The sequence below is a fragment of the Drosophila elegans genome, unplaced genomic scaffold, assembly GCF_018152505.1.
Source record: "Drosophila elegans isolate 14027-0461.03 unplaced genomic scaffold, ASM1815250v1 contig_814, whole genome shotgun sequence".
Classification (NCBI taxonomy): Eukaryota; Metazoa; Arthropoda; class Insecta; order Diptera; family Drosophilidae; genus Drosophila; species Drosophila elegans.
The window spans coordinates 1,875,611-1,892,687 of NW_024546167.1; the positions used below are offsets into that span (position 1 = coordinate 1,875,611).

The 17,077-nt window shown below is 37.9% G+C and overlaps 1 protein-coding gene across 1 annotated transcript; it reads left to right on the top strand.

The window, feature by feature from the left end:
• The first annotated feature begins 14,687 nt into the window (after positions 1-14,687).
• On the top strand, positions 14,688-16,185 carry LOC108141762 (odorant receptor 30a). Its single transcript, XM_017265261.1, has 7 exons — positions 14,688-14,999; positions 15,056-15,194; positions 15,256-15,526; positions 15,584-15,683; positions 15,753-15,854; positions 15,915-16,022; positions 16,084-16,185. Exons 1-7 carry the CDS (start codon positions 14,688-14,690, stop codon positions 16,183-16,185), a joined length of 1,134 nt encoding a protein of 377 aa, XP_017120750.1.
• Positions 16,186-17,077: the final 892 nt, after the last annotated feature.

Here is a 17,077-nt window from a genome sequence, read left to right on the forward strand (position 1 = left end):
AAAATTTAAACTTTTTTTTCGATATTTTTGCTTGATTCAACTTAAAAAACCAAAGAGAAATTTTCCATATAAAGTGGAGTATCAATGTCTTTCAGCTTATTTAACTTTTATTATTCGATGTGTAAATCAAGAGCTCAACTCGCTGCTTGTCATCTTAATTCTGACATCATCTGTTGCTGGTGTCCAACATCGTTTGACTGTTCTGCCAGTTCAACGACTTGAAAAATCGTTCACAATAAATTAAATTTCAGAAGGACTTGCTTCCGGGACGACACTCCGCTCAAAATTTAAATAGGTCAAATATGCATTTAATTTCCGCACGAATGAAATGAATTTGTCTGGAGTTCAGTAAGCGTTCTGTCCCTCGTTTTTCCAACTCCAGTGCTTCCAGCTGCTGTCAAATACATAAAGCACAGGCGAAGTGTGCCTGCCTGCCTGACTGACTCACTGTGAATGTCCTGGGCAGCCCCTTCTCCGTGATCCTTGCCATTTCCCGGCCCAAGCCACCTACTCTCGAGTTCAAGAGAACACGTGTTTGGGCCAACTTCTGTCTCGACCATGGACTGTTCCTACACTTAGCTTATTTGGCTCCATTAAAATCTTGCTAAATAAATATTTAATGCGTGAACAACTGGTGAGTAGTGGGTGGGTGGTTGGTTGGTAGTGTGGTTAGGGGGCACCTCCCCAAGGAACCTTCGGAGCAACAGCCTGGCCAGATGATTTATGACCTTCGCTCTTGGTCTGGCCCTTTGTTCGCCCCTCCCCACGAACTGCCTCTTCTTCTGGGCCCGGCTAATGGTTCATAATTGATTTTTATGCCTATTGTGTTGTTGGCCATCTTGGCCCGAGTTGGCCATTGCTGGCAGTCTCTTTCAAATGGCGCGTACATAATGCGACGCACTGCACCAAGGCCTCATTACAAATGGTTGGGGCGGGGGGCGTATTAAAAACTTATAATTCCTGCTATTGGTGGTGTTCATAAATCCCCTTTTATTGCCCCAAAATGTTGGACTTAATGAAGCAGTGGCGGTCAAATGGCTTCCTGGTTATGGGATCAATTTGGCGGCTTAGAAAACCCTCTTCGAATAATGAATTCAAATATTGAAAGGTCCGAAAAATGGTAGATGTAAAGAAAAAAAGTGTAATTAAGTCAACATTTAATTTAAAGCATCCAGATAATTTGAGCGTTTTTAAATATTTGTCAAATCTTATCAATATACAACATTTGTTTATACCATAATTATATTTTTTAACTTGTAAGCCTTCATCCTTTCGTCCAATGCAATTTATTTACTTTAAAGTTGTAAATGAACAAAACGTACAACAAATTCGTTTGTTGCAAAAATAAAAATAAAAGAAAACGAAAGTTAATCTAAGCCATATGACTATTAAAATTAAATTAATTTGATTTGTTTTATTTTATTAATATGCAGGTATGTCTCCTTAATATCTATTATAAAGAACGTTCTTTTTTAAGCCCTAGTTTAGTTTAATAAGAAAATAGAATAATCGGTTTATATTATGTCATTAGGCTAAATTAAATTTGGAGACCAATTCCAATAAAATTAGTTATTATTAGCATATTAGTAAATCAAAAACTTTTAAGAAAACTGAATAAGCTAAGAAATTTGTAAACCTCCTCAATTTAAATACTATTTTAAAGAATATTCCAACTTTCGTTATTTCCCTCTATCAAATCTACATTCCTCCATTAATATCTACAATGTACCTTAATTCTCCATCCCAATCCACTTGATTTAATAACACCAATAAGATCCCAAAGCCAAACACCCAGACCCCAACGTAATTCGCCCCATGTTGTCTTCAACTAAAATCTAAATAAATAAATGTCCATTTTGGACACCTACGAACGTGCCCCGTAGCAATTCGGGGTTATTTTGGTCTTATTTTGGGGAAGCTGTCCATGTGCAGTCGCCACGTTGCTTGGGGGCTGGCATTCCGGGCATATCATGCGTTTACTTTAATAATGCGCATAAATTGGTAGTCGTATTCGGACCTTTTGACTGCTTCATTCCTTGGCTACGGAATCGGGAATCGAGTGGGGAGCATGCCAGCGTTTCATTTAGCTTTTGTTTGACTTGACACCCCTTGTCTGCCCTCCAACTACCATCTGTCTGCCTGTCTAGTCAGACCCTGTTGTTTTCGGATCCCAGACTGACCCCGAGAATATTTTTGCCAGCGTTTAATCTTTAATTTTCCGCCCCCCCCCCCTAACCAGACTGTCTGTCTATCCAACTGTCGGTTCTCCCCCTTCGAATCCCTGACTCAATTTATTTGTTTTAGCTTCTGTCCTAAGGGCTGGGGTATTCGGTTGGATAGTAAGGTATGCCGCATTAAATTAAATACTTAGCTGCTGCTCGGCACCGCTTGGCGTAAAAATTATGCCAGCATTTAAGTGTTTAATATCCGCCGGAGACTTCTGTGGACCCACTCGCCTTGGCTTTGCGTTGTCGGACCGCTCTGGATATTTATTAGTTGATTTTAATGGAAAAACCCCGGCGAACACTTGGCATACATAATTGTTGCTGGCGGAGACTTATGCCAAGACATAAAACTAGAGATTTCTGGGGTGTAGGGAAAGCTGATGTCATGCAAATTTAAGTGGGCTTTAGGCAAATACTTGTAGATGATGCATAAATTAAAGGGGAAATCACAAGAAAATTAAAGTTTTTATGATCAGATAATTTAATTGGACAGACTTCTCCTCAGTTGGGATTTTTCGAACAAGATTATAGATTTGGTTAATTAAAGTCTGGGTGCATTGGAATCAATCTCTTAATGTAATGCTAGATTTGACATTAAGTTAACTTCCTTTACAAATACTTTAATTTTTGAGAAATTATTTTACAATTTATCTAATAGAAAATATTTAACCAGCTAAAGTTATAGATAAATTTGTAATTTTGAAGAGTTTGTAAAAATTCTTGCTAAGTAAATTAAAATAACATTGAAATAGCAAAGTGTTTTTTTAACAAATAAATTCAAATTAACTTTTCTGCCAGACTACCAACTAGAACCACCAATTATTAAGTCGAGAAATAGGTCCTAAGTCGTATTAAAGGTTTTTAATTATTAAAATTCAAATGTATTTCAAGTACTATTTATTCAATTATCATATTTGCCAATACCTACATACAACTATATACGAATTGCATTCACTCTACTTAACCGTCTTAAAGTTCACATACCTTTTAACACCTAACACAGCCCGCCCATTCTATTTCCTATGCTAACCTGCCCCCTGGACAACTTTAACCATACCATAAACGAGTCCCCAACCATTTCCTATAGACCACAATGCTTCTCTGCTTTTCACAACCAGAAAAACACCCAAAGGACCTGGCAGCAACAAAGCTGCACTCAACGCAAATGCAATTCAAGGGAAGGAAAAGGACGAAAAGGACGAAAATTACGAAAAGGGGGGAAAAGGCGTGGCAGGCAACGAAGGCAAACCCAAAGTGGTATCCTATCCTATCCATTCGGCTGGATCTGCTTCTGTGGCCTGCTCCTGGCAGCAATTGTTAATAAGATTTGCACATCATTTCACGTGTCTCGACCAACTGTCTGTCTGTCCGGGGTGTTTTGCTGTATATTTGCATGCAATAAAGCCGCAAGGAGCTGGGTACTGCCCATCACCAGTATTCATTGTCTTCTCGCACTCCTCGGGGTCTATTGTCTGTTTGGCATTTTATGGCGTACATTTAAGCCGGCAACTGCAGCTGGAAAATATCAAGAGATGTGCCTAACCCTTGTCTCCGATTTCCGGCCGGGCTGCATGTGCAATGGCTGACCATTATTGCATTTTTTATGGCATTTTTTTTGACACATTTCTAATGGAATTTCCAAGGGCCAAGGGCCAAAAGGAGTCATGTCCCTCGAAATGTCTGGCCTTTAAATATTGATAAGCAATCCGGGAGAGAAGCAACGTAATCGGGCAATTTGTTATAAATAAATAACAGAGCTCTCAGTTGATTTGGATTTTTAATGTTTTTCTTTTTTTTTGCAACTCCCTTTTTACTTTTTTATTGCAGCAGAAAACAAAATTAAAATGCTATAAAACAATGATTTGCGTATTTCCTAAGGAGGGTGCTACCCTAAACAAAAAAAAGCAAGATAATAAAAGGCGAAGGTCTGTGTAGAAAAATGCGACAAATTAATTGGAATTTATGGCTTGGAAGCGTGTGAAATACTCCGAGGGGTAGATATGTTGGAACCCCGTAGAAGATGAATGTCGATGGGGCGACAGTGGAGATTTAATGAACAATTAGAGAGGATTAGTGAAAGACCCTTTTTTTCGAAACTGACACACATAAGGCTACCATTAATCCGCAGGGAAAGCTTTATTTTGTTGTATCGCTTGCCGTTTTTTCTCACTATCCATTGAAACCTTTCACATGCTGATAGAATTCAACTTCATTCAAAATTCAAAAAGAGCAAATTCAATGTGACAGCCCCCAGGCCACGGAAATTTTCTCGATAGCAAATCCATTAAAATATCAACAAAACTCAACGATGTAGGACATCAAAATGTAATTTTCAGCCCAGGCACAGCTTGTGCATAATAATGAGCTTGGGTCTGAAGTGGGAATGTGCTGTGATTTTCTCTTTTTTGTTGGCCCTAAGCCTTTTGCTCAACCGCAGGTGTTTCTTGCGGAGATATTTTCATAATAATTATGCATAGATTAGATGTGCTCAAGACAGCTTACATAGCAAATAAACGTCCTTTAGCGAGGGATAGACTTTAAAGAAGAATACTGCTGCATATTTTATTTATTTTTCTCTGGCACTTTGCACGTTTCGTCTAAGAGCTCGACGACTCAATTTAGCTCCAGACACATTTCTTGTACTCGAAAAACGAGAAAATAAAAATGGAAACCTTGTTCATTGATTTTCATTAGCCAAACAGAATTTCCGTTTCCTTTCTCTCGATTCAATTTAAAGTAAAAAACCAGACATTTGCCAATCTCGAGCTCAACTTCAAGGGAAAAGTAAAAAATCTCAGGCACAAAAATAAACCGTTCTACTTGCATACCCCGTGTCATTTTGTCCTCATACAGTTTTTTTTTGGGTTTGACTTTAAATTTCCAGCAGAAATTGCCACAGCCACTGACAGCAACTAATTGCAAGTTATTTTCCCCGACTCCGCCTGCGGCTGCTGCTGTCCTTGCATGCTTGTGGAGCAGTTTAACATTGTTCCATTTCTGACCGGGTCTGCAGTGGTTTCTGCTTCCCTTTTTTTTCGTTGCCGTGCGAATAATTCTCTGTCATCGCTGCTGTCGCCACTTGCAAATGGAGAAAATTAAAAATCAGTTGGGCATTATTTATAAATTCTTTGGCCAGCATTGTTTAAAGTTAAGCGCGCATCACACTGTTGGTTTCCTGGTAAGTAACCCATAGAATTTACAGCCTACACTCTCAAATTTAATTTAAAATTTAACATAAATGGCTCATACGCCTAATAATTTTAATCTGTTTAATAGTCAATATTTAAATCAAATCTTAAATCATAGCATTCCACTGAATAATTTAATAGTTGTGGAAAATTTCAGATTAAAATAAATTACAATTTTAGATATTAAAACTTATTTCAAAAATACTCAATGAAAAACTTTTATATATTCATAATTAAATTTACTAAAATATTAAATTTACTATTAATATTAAGACATTTTCATAATTGTGGAAATCGTAAAATTTGAAATAGTTCCTATTAGATTTAAATTAAATTTTAAAATATTAAAATCTGTTTCATAAATAATCAATGAAAAACTTTAAAAAAGGTGTATATTTTCATATTAAAATTTACTAAAATCCTAAAGTGACGAAAATCTGTTTTTGAAATTTAGTAAAAAATATTTTGACCTACTAGGTTTTTTTATATATAAAGTTCTATTTATTTCATTTTCTTATGTTTTCTCTAATCAATATATTCGAAAGGAGTATAAATAATAATTGAAGTTTCATATTGATTATTGCTTAATTTTTCGTTATTGTTTTGTACCATGATTTTTAAGGTTTTATCCTTTAATTTTGCTTTAAAATATAGTCTTTTTTCGACTTGTACCAATTCTATAAGATATGGCCGACTTAAAGGCGCGCCTTTAAGACATCAAGTATACGATGCGTGTACGTGTTGCTGTTGCCCGCTCCCAATCTTTTAGCCGACCTCTTACTCAATCTTGCGCTCTGTGAGCTGTCATTATTAATGCGTATAATTAGCGCACTTGATAAAGATTGATTGGGGAGGCTTTATTTGGCGGAGCCAAAAAGGAAACCAGCCGGACATGAGACGCTCGCACACACAGATGCAAACCGGAAACCACAGAGTAAGCAAATACACACACGCACAGATTGCGCCACTTGTTTATGTGGCACACGCATGACTTGAGCGTAATTTCCTTATTTTAATATAAACAGCAAAGAGAGTAGGTTTCCCCATTCCGCTGATTCTCGGACTAGGAAGTGGGATTTATTGTTTTACTAAGAGTCCAGGAAGTTATCTCGACTAGACCAAATCCAGGACAGTCAGGCACTAAAAAAGATTCGCCAAAATAAACCAATCATTGATATAAGAAGTATTCGAAGGTATGTGCTCGGTTTATTTGGAGCTTCTCTGTAGGTTTACCCAGCAAACGCTTAGTTGTGCTTCACTTGCATATTTACGATTATTGTGCTCACACATTTCGTTTTATTTTCGAGCATATCAAGATTTAGTTACAAATGCTGCGTAGTAGGAGATCACTCTATATCGTGAGTTCATTATTTAACCACAGATTTGTGGCTAAGCTGGTTTCAGATACCCTCCTGAGAAGCAGTATAAATATACATTTTTGGCTTGGGTCAGCAAATAAAAATGAAAGCGAAAAAGAAAATCGTTTTATATTTATCTTGAAAAAAAAAAATATTATTGTTGCAGGCCATTATCGAATCTACTCAGCCCAATCCTTACACTTTTGCTGTCTTAAGCGATTTTCTTTGTACAATTTCCCTGTTTATATGTAGCTTACTTTTGGCCTCGAACAATAGCCCTCAGCATGCGGCTCCTACTCATTTCGGGGAATTCGTTTATTTTCGGACCTAGACAAATAATCCCTGACCAGGCCAACACATGTGTTTGCTGCGGTTTAGTTTGGCTGTTTTATGGCGAGGGCATTTACACTAATCATGCAATTCTTGTTACACTTTTATTGGCCTGCCCCGAAAGTCTAAGCGAGCTCATTAGCACGTTGAGTGCATGGCTAATGAGCGCCAGTTGACCAACTGCTTTGTGCGGTACAGTCCCGCACAGCTCTTGAACTAATCCAATGGATCTGGTGGAAAATTAGCATATTCTGGTTAAACAAAAAATCAAAATGAAACCAAACAAAGCCTCGACAATGGCAAACAATGGAGGACAAGAAATTGAGACAATTGGCTCAATTGTCTGGCTCGACGACAATTGTCTCTGCCTCGAGGCTAGTAATTTGCAGATTTTGTCAACTTTTGGTCGGAAGTGTTGAAGCTGTCGGGGAAATAAGTTCCAAGGAGAACTTTAAATTCCCCTCTTTGCTTTGTCTGAGTGCCCAGGGAAAGTTTTGCTTTGTTCTGTTCCGAGTTTTTGCTTTCATTAGTCAATGTAAATTATTTGGCAATCAAATAGAAGTCGGAGCTACCTTCCTTTTAACCCACCAAATTAAATCACAAAAAAAAAGACAAATCGCCGAGTTCATAGCCAGTTTTGTGGCATTCAAATGCAAAAAAGTAAGCAAGTGAGAAGAGGACCCCCAAAAAAGCACCTTTCTCCTTTGTTCTTCCCCGATTTCTGTGGCATTTCATCTAAATGTTAATAAGTCTCCTGGCCCGGTTGTCTATCTTCCCCTAACAAGGTGTCAGAGGGCGCTACGCCAAGGCATTTTCCACTTGGCCGCGCTGATTGAGGAGTGAAGTTGCTCGAGGGGATGCTAAATCCTGCCGGCTGCCGGCGCCTTCAAGCATACATCCTGTTTATTGGACTGGCTTATTGATGAGTCTGAGTCTGCCAGGCGCTTTTCTTCGTTTTTTCTTTGTTTCCTGTTTTTTCTCTGTGGATTTAGGTTGACTAAATAGTGGCGCCCTCGAATATGTTAGAGAAGTGGGACAAAAGTTATTTAGAGCCAACCAAGTACTTGACACATTGCATGAATACGAATGCCTGTGGCTTGATATTGATTGATTGCCGGCAGGGTCAGATTTAAAGATGTATTTGGCTTAAAAGGAAAAACATACATGTATTTCCCAACAATTTTGTTAAATTCCTATATTTTTTCTGTTAAATGTTGTACATTTTCCATTACGTTGACATCCATCAATCCCTATTAGTGTTTTCTCTCCCAAAAAGTATACGAAAACATTTTAGCAATGTAAGCGTGAATTTTTCTACCATACATATGGTTATAAAAAATGCATATAACTAATTTAAATGCATGGAAAAACGAGCAAACATGCTCACCCTCACAAACAGATGTGTGCACCTGTGTCGCATTTTGTGCTGCCTTTTATTATGTTTTTAATTAAATTATGCGCATTAAATATTTACCAATCATAGGCAATTTTTGAAATTTTATCGAACTTCGCTTGCCAGCTAATGCAAATGTTGCAAATTGCTTTATTGCTGCATCAACAGGGCAGACTTAAACAAACAATTAGTCGACAAACTCGATTAAAATTAATTTTAAATCAATTTGTTGGAAAAAAACTATAAAATTATTTATGCTTACCTTAAAGTTTTGGTTGTAAAATCTTTAGACCCATTCGTTGCGGCAAGTGGGGATTATTCTAATTTGGTGGGGGAAAGATTGCCCTCATCAATCTCAACCGTTGGCTGACATGCGTAGAAAATCGACTCAAAAAGGTGGGCGATTTAGTTTGGGTCTTGGAAAAGTTTCACTCTTCTTTTTCTTTTTAGGCAAATTTCCCTGATTACGCCTTCGAAAAGTGTGTCAAGGCAAGGGACAGCAAGGACAGAACTAAGCTGAAAATAAACACGTTTTCAGGGTTCGCCAATCAAGGAAAACTGTCTATCGATTGAAGGCCAGCGAAGGTAAAGAAGGATTCTTTGTCCTGCGGTTCTGTCTAAATTATGCAGACAAGGGTAATCCATCTGGGAAATTCAATCTCAATGCCCCAAAGCCTTATTTAACTTATACCATTTTGTTCTTCAACATGCAGCATTTTTTTTATTTAATTTCTTCAGCAAATGCAGTTGGACGATACTAAACCAGGTCACCACATAAATTTTAGCTCGTTTTTTGCCGCCGTTTTTGCCAAAAAGTAGTCGAAAATGAACAAGAAAAAATGTGGCATTCAAGTGGTAAATATTTGCCTAGTGGCCGGCATGTTGACAGTTTTATAGCAGGCTGAGAACCAAAAAAACAAGATAAAATATCTGAATAGAGGAGAAAACTTGTTTAAAGGCTGGACCACGACCTGGGCCAATTACAAGACAAGCGGCCATAAATTACGCACTTGAAAAAACATTTGCAGACTGCACTTGACCTCTTTGATTGTGGTCGGCTGGTCTCGACATTTGTAATAAGCGTCTGGGAGCAGACAAAACATGGAAACAACTTTTAATTGCATGGCAGATAGTACAGTAAGCCCTCGTGAAGGGACTGGGGGTGAGGAAATCACGAGGCTAGACACACACAAAATTGAAATTTTCAAGCCTTGGCGCCCAAAGTTATGCGGCAAAAACTTTTTGTGTTATTTTGCATACACACATGTGGGCGTAGTTTGTTGGGCGTCGAGTTGAGCTGATTTGATGGCTAGCCATCTGCATTAATGACTGCCCCATGAAGAGTCTGCCTCATACACCTCACCGCTGTGCCAAATTAAATGCATAATTACTTGATAATTGGATTTGTGGTCGGCTCAACTGGCTGTGCAAAATTTTCTAATTAAAATGTTTAGTGGCAGCAGGTCGCCGCCTCGCCTTACGATCGCCCTCCATCCGTTCCAATATTCAAGTCTTCGGAGAGGTCCTCGATTGCCACTTGATGGCGCCAAAGCCTCAGGCACGTTCTCTACGCGGGGTTCCCCGTCAAGTAGCTCAAGTCCTTTCCCGCTGTGAGGGGAACGAACTTCAGTTACCTGTACAATGTACAATGTGGGTATTGTGGCTGCGGTATGACGTATGAGTGGTCAATAAGGTAATATTTAGAACTAGAGCTATAAGAACATCTATCAACAATATATCGAATTCCAAATAGTTATTCTCACTAATTAATTGTAACATTTTAAACAAGACTTGTTTGGAAATAGGCTAAGGCATAACCTTAATTAAACTGCATTCTTTATTTTAATGTGATTCAGAAAATTTTGAATGGTACATTTTATTCGAAATATACTTCCACAAAATCTGAAAATTGGCGAGTTTTAAAATACTTTTTAGAAAAATGACTATTAACTAACAAACAAATAGAAACAAAAGTATTTAAAATAAAACATAAATCAGAAATTATTATAGAATTCTTACTAAAATTATAGATATATATAAAATTATATATATAAGAATATATATAAAAAATAAATGCATATTCTTACCAAAATATAAAGAGCATAAAGTTTTAAATTTACTTTCATTAAAATTTACATTATAATAATGATTCATATATTATTGAATTTAAAAGAAACCAAAATATATACAATATAAATGTTTTAAAAATTATAATTTGTGAAGTTAAACCTGACAATATTAATTTAGGAAATATAAAAAATAACTTTTTTATTTTGTACAAAAACCTAAGTTGAAAGAGTATCGCTATTCTTACTATCTTGCATGACTTGCCAGCTATTTCTCTTATCTGAGAAGCATTGGCCCTGTTTCGCTCCCTAGGAGTTTTGGAGGCGTTGCTGCTCTAAATAAGTAATAAACACCTTGACTCGGCCACCTCCTGCACGTTTCGTAGTAATAAATTTATATTTTCCTGTTGTTCTGGCTTGTAGTGGCTGCGGGTGGCAAGAAGGGACAGAGATGGTGGGACGGACGGGGGGCAGGATGGAAGCAATCACAGTCGGGTGCATAGTTTGGCGGCTTTTAAAATTTTCATAAGAAGCGCCGGCGTCGCATTCGTAATACAACGAAATTTATTGCATACACTCAGGCGGCATTGCCTGCTTACTTATTCATATGAAATTGCCTGATTACCGCTGGCCAAATCGTTTTGCCCAGGACCATCGTGTGTACCGAGCTCTATATACATATAGCACTGTATTGGTACGTGTTTGAATTATATGCCGGTCATGCTGTGAATCGGGATTTGGGTTCGCAATTGGTGGACCTGGACTCCCAACACTGCCCCCACTGCCGTAATGCGCCCGTTTTGTACGGCAATTGCTGCTCTGGGCCGAATTTTTAATGAACTGTCCGGGTCATGACTTTTATGATTTGTAAGTCCATGGGTCCATGGAGCTTTAGGTAAGTACATACTCACATGTGTGTCGTTTCACTCACAAAACTCATTGAATTAAGCAATATGATGAAATGACAATGCGGCAAATCGAGGGGTGAAAATGTGTGTGGCTGATAAATAATATGAGTTGGAAAAAAAACTTCAGTATAAGAAATGAAAGTAGTATTTTTTATTTATGGCATTTTAGAAATCACACAAAAACTCTAAGCCTTCCACTAATATTTTCCGCTGCTAGCCTTACTTATACTTATTAAGATATGTAATTTTCTAAGTACTTATGTTGTGGTCACATTTATTTCTACTTGCATTTCTATTATAATATTTTCGAATTATTCTCTTTTCTTACACGCAGCATATCATGATCCAAAAGCGTTTTCTTGTTTTCCACAAGCACATGAGGCTGTCTCAATATTTTGGTTCGAATGAATATCTCCACTCGGCTTAAAAAAGCGAAAACAACCAAAGTGTGAAAGCCCTGAGGACTAGCACGTGCTCAAAATCTCAGCAGGGAAAGCACACACTCAACTTGCTATAAACACCTTGGCAAGCACTAAAATATAACTTAATCCTAACGAAATTGATATGAAATTTTACAGACACCAGCACCAGCGACACACGGGGCGGATGAGTAACAAACAAACATACAGTGTCGCACGTCAAGAAAGTTCTGCGAGGCAGAAATTTAAATTCCACTCATGAGGTGTGAAAATGTCTGTTGTGCGTCGGCTTGTGAAAGTTTTTACTGAGTGTCCCTTTCATGTTGACAGTTTTTTCCTCTTTTCCTTTTCGGTTTTCCCCCATTTTACTAATTTGTTGTCGCTGTTCTAGCTGCTGTGTCAACTTTGATGTTTGCTTTGATAATTTTAGATTGAAAAAGTTTCTCAACATTACGCAAGTGGGTTTCGAAAAAACGCAAACAAGATTCTCCATGAAAAGCAAAATGACTGTGATCATGGATTGGACTTGAATTCTGTGTGAGCCACTGTTGAGGGGTAAAACTCAGACTAATTACCCACATGGAAAACTGAATCAACCTTGTGCCACATTTTCCGCTCACTGCCGCTTCCTTTGTATCTTGTGAAGACAAAACGCAAAAAAAGGAAACGCATCTCTTGAGGCTGCCATGCCACGCCTCTTAGCATACTTTACAATTACTTGTAGCCACCACTGCTCGCATTCCAACCAAACACCCTCCCATGTAATTTTATCTCACTCATTGCCTCGCCTCCCGACTGCTTAATTTTTACACTTGCCGCCTCCAAATGACATCCCCTGAGGAATATGTATGTATATGTATATGTATATGTATATGTATATTTATGGGGAAGGGAAAAGAGGCTAACAACAATGGCAAGAAACAGAAAAGTGGCACAAACTTTCCTCTTGCCCTGCCTTGAGGGATGCCTTTTCTTTCCACGAAAACAGCCACAACGTGAAAGGCATAAAAATTGCTACTGAACAGAATTTAATAAAACCTATTTCCATTTATTAAATTCTCCTGTTCATCGTCGCCTCTAATTTAGTTTCGCCACAAATTTCTGTTGGTTTCTCCAGCGGTCTTAGCAAATGTTTATCTTGCGCATCCACACCACCACTAGCGCAATTCATAAAGCAAACCTCAAGAAATGCAAATATCTGTATAGTTGGTCTGGCAAACACAAGACCCATGGAAGGTGGGGCCAAGTCTGAGGCGTCTTAACCGCAACTAAACAAGTAATTTTGCGCACATTTCACTTGTCATATGACACGTAGTTTCCTTGCCCTTTTTTTGTACTGTCTGGAAGCGATTTTCCTACTTAGCAGCTAGGAAAAGTTGCAAGCTCGTTGCATTTGCCCCAATCCCCGACGGCAGCTCCTCATAACGCGTGTTAAGTGCTTCCCCGTCGCAGATACAAGATACGAGATACAAGTTCAAATGTTTCGTCCTTTTTGCTTGTTAGTTTCCGCTTTCGCAAAAAGGTGCGCCCTGCAGCTTGTTTTCCTCGAATTCTCCGTTACTTTTTTCGCTTTTCGGAAACACTTAAAGCATATCGGATAATATTAAGATATTTTCACAGCAAGTGGAAGAAGAAATTTCCAACCATTGTCTTTATGCCTTTTATAGTTGCCTCTGTTAATGGCCACGTTCAGCCAATTAAAATTATAATTGGCCGACGTAAAAACTAACTGCCAAATACGTTAAAAATTCCGCTCTAAGCCCTGGAAAACTTTTCGCAGTGCAGTTTTGAAACCGACTAACTAAGTTTCATATTAAGACAGCTGCCAGACTGAAAAACGAGGGGAGAAGATGGTCACATGCATCATAAAGCAAATCAAGCGTAAGTAACACCTTGATATAAAGCTTAAGTGACAGCGAAACTCGGGTAAACACAGGGCGTATACGCAATTTATCATTCTCAGCCAAGTTAAAATGTAATTAAGCTGCTAGTTTCTTTTCTTTAATAACTTGTGTGATTGATAATATATTTTCTCTGCTTTGTCCACTCAAAGATATTTCCAATTGCAACTCAATTAAGATTCTCGATCTTAGTAATAAAAGGAATTCCCAACTTAATGACAAATGATTCAGTTCCCTTGGCCATAAATATTTGTGAACCAACTCCATTGTTAGTTCAAAGTTCAAAGAAGTCGAGGGTCTACAACTTGTAATTGGCACACAGATTGTGAGTCTGGAACATATGTAGTGGGTTTTGTTCGGCTCCTTGGGGTTCTAATGAAAAAGGTTGCCCTTTGAACGCCTTTTGTTTGCTTGAGGTTTTGGTATTTCTGTGGGTTCCTTCAGCAGGGCCTCAAACAAATTGCCACCGATTAAGATTTTTTATCGGACCACTGAGGGGCTGCCATGAAAAATGAAGATGTTGTGGTTGCTTCTCTGGGTATTGGTTAAATGAAGTTAAGTAGTCCAAGGAACCTTTTGAGAAGTAAGCTTCTTAAAGAACGTTCACTTTGGGTAAATAAAATTAAAGTGACTGTATTGTTTGAGACTTTAAATTGTCATCGAAGGACTTCACCCTCGAAATACAATTGTATCCTTTACACCTCTAATAACAGCCTTTAGCGGGCTAATTAACACATTTGCCCTCCCATAATCACGTCGGAAGGCCATTAATTAAATGCTAATAATGATGACATCACTACAAGACATACAAATCCCACCCCTAATCACTGGGATACCTATAAAATGAAGCTCGTATTGCCTGTGTAATTCACACCTCTGTGGATATTGTCAACGGCAGTATGGAATTGAAATCGATGGAAACAGTGGATATGCCCATTTTCGGGAGTACTCTAAAGCTAATGAAATTCTGGTCGTATCTCTTCGTTCACAATTGGCGTCGATATGTGGCAATGGCTCCATACATGATTATTAACTGCACTCAGTATGTGGATATATATCTGAGCACCGAATCCTTGGATTTTATTATCAGAAATGTATATCTGGCTGTTTTGTTTACCAACACCATCGTAAGAGGTGTTTTGTTGTGTGTGCAGCGTTCCAGTTATGAGCGATTTATTGAGATGTTGAAAAGCTTCTATATAGAATTATTGGTAAGCATAGAAAAGTATCTTAAGGTCATACTTTTTATAAGAATTGCAATTTATAGGAATCGGAAGATCCTTTTATTATCTCACTGGTTAAAGAGACCACACGCCTTTCGGTTTTCATAGGAAGAGTTAATTTGATGATGGGCTGTTGCACTTGCATTGGCTTTGTTACCTATCCCATTTTTGGATCAGAAAGAGGTGAGTAGTGCGCTATTCCTAGATCTTTATTTATATTTTTTATGTTTTCATACATATTTAGTACTGCCTTATGGCATGTATTTGCCCACGATTGATGAGTACAAGTACGCATCTCCGTATTATGAGATTTTCTTTGTTATCCAAGGCATTATGGCTCCCATGGGCTGTTGCATGTACATTCCCTATTCAAATATGGTAGTGACCTTTACCCTTTTTGCCATACTCATGTGTCGAGTTCTGCAACATAAGCTGAGGAGCCTGGAAAAGCTGAAAGAAGACCAAGTTCATGGGGAAATTATTGGGTGCATTAAATATCAGCTTAAATTAACAGGGTAAGAGTATTAAAAAGTGTATTTATTAATAGTATTTAATGCTTTTTCCATATACAGATTAGTGGACTCCATGAATGCCTTGAATACCCATCTTCACCTGGTTGAGTTCTTATGCTTTGGGGCCATGTTATGTGTTCTACTTTTTTCGCTTTTGATTGTAGGTGTTGGGGAATAATTATAAATAATAAGTTTATATTTTAATTATTATTTATTACCCTCCCAACAGGCTCAAACAATTGCCCAGACCGTCATAGTAATTGCATACATGGTAATGATATTTGCCAATAGCGTAGTTCTCTACTACGTGGCCAATGAACTGTACTTTCAAGTAAGAGTTTCCCTTCTATTTTTTTTTTAAAACACCATTAACTTCCCAACTTTCCTTTAGAGTTTTGATATTGCCATTGCTGCCTATGAGAGCAATTGGATGGACTTTGATGTGGACACACAAAAGACTTTGAAGTTTCTCATAATGCGTTCACAAAAGCCCTTGGCGGTGAAGTCTTTTATATATTTACTGAGTTGTGTCTTGTTATTAACCAATATTTCCTCTCTAGATTTTGGTTGGTGGCACATACCCCATGAACCTGAAAATGTTACAATCTCTTTTAAACGCCATCTACTCGTTGTTCACCCTTCTACGTCGGGTTTATGGCTAAGTTTCCTTTCGCTCACAAGGTTATCCTTTGGCAGCCTTGAAAGGACGAACAATTGCCACAATTGATTGCATTTAAGCGGGGAACGTTCTCCTCTAAGGATATTGCAATTGCGGTGCAATTGGATTGTTGCAAATGCATTCGAGGCAACTGCAACACGTCTCCGAAATATTCCAAAGGAGCTACCAACGAAATAAACTATAATAAAATTGCTTTTCTGGATCCTTTGTTGCCCTTTTGGCCACATCTTCTACTGGCAGTTGACCACAAGCGCTTCCCTTTGTTGTTGCCTCTTTGTTATGCCCGGCACGTGCCATTCAGATAACTTCTATTTAAGCAAATATAAATCTAAAGTGTGCTAAATTAGATTAAAATGTTCTCGTAAAATAAACGTTGTCCAGTCTGCAGCCAGCTGATACAGGGATTCCCTGGACCTGGGTGCCACCTCTCTATTGTGCCCGAAATAGCTTACAAATTCCCACTCTGAGTGCCAAGTGAACCAAATTGTTAATTAATGCTGGAAATTGGAAACTCGGTTGTTTATCTCCAAAGAGGTCATTGAAGAGGGGGAGAAAAGCATTTATTGCTTCATTTTCCAAAATGGAAAATCGAACCTAGGCAACACAATTTGTAGATAAAATGTGTAAAAAAAATTGCTTCGCTTGTGTTAGACAGCACGAAATCGGATGTATCATTATCTTGAAATATTATAGTTTTCAAAATAAGAAATTTTTGAATAACAATTTTCAATAGAACTAAAAATAAAAAAAAAATGTTTTGCTTTGGCATTTAAAAACAAAGTTTTTACATTTTAACGTTTAAGCAATAACATTCTCATGTTACTGAAAAATAAACTATTTTTTAGCACTGTGGATAGCCGTCCACCTAGTGACGA

What these genes read in the sequence shown, in the direction of transcription:
- LOC108141762 (XM_017265261.1), top strand. Translation starts at nt 14,688, where the DNA reads ATGGAATTGAAATCGATGGAAACAGTGGATATGCCCATTTTCGGGAGT. An exon ending in CCAATGAACTGTACTTTCAA is followed by an intron (nt 15,855 to 15,914) that starts GTAAGAGTTTCC and finishes ACTTTCCTTTAG; the next exon opens with AGTTTTGATATTGCCATTGC. An exon ending in GTTCACAAAAGCCCTTGGCG is followed by an intron (nt 16,023 to 16,083) that starts GTGAAGTCTTTT and finishes TTTCCTCTCTAG; the next exon opens with ATTTTGGTTGGTGGCACATA.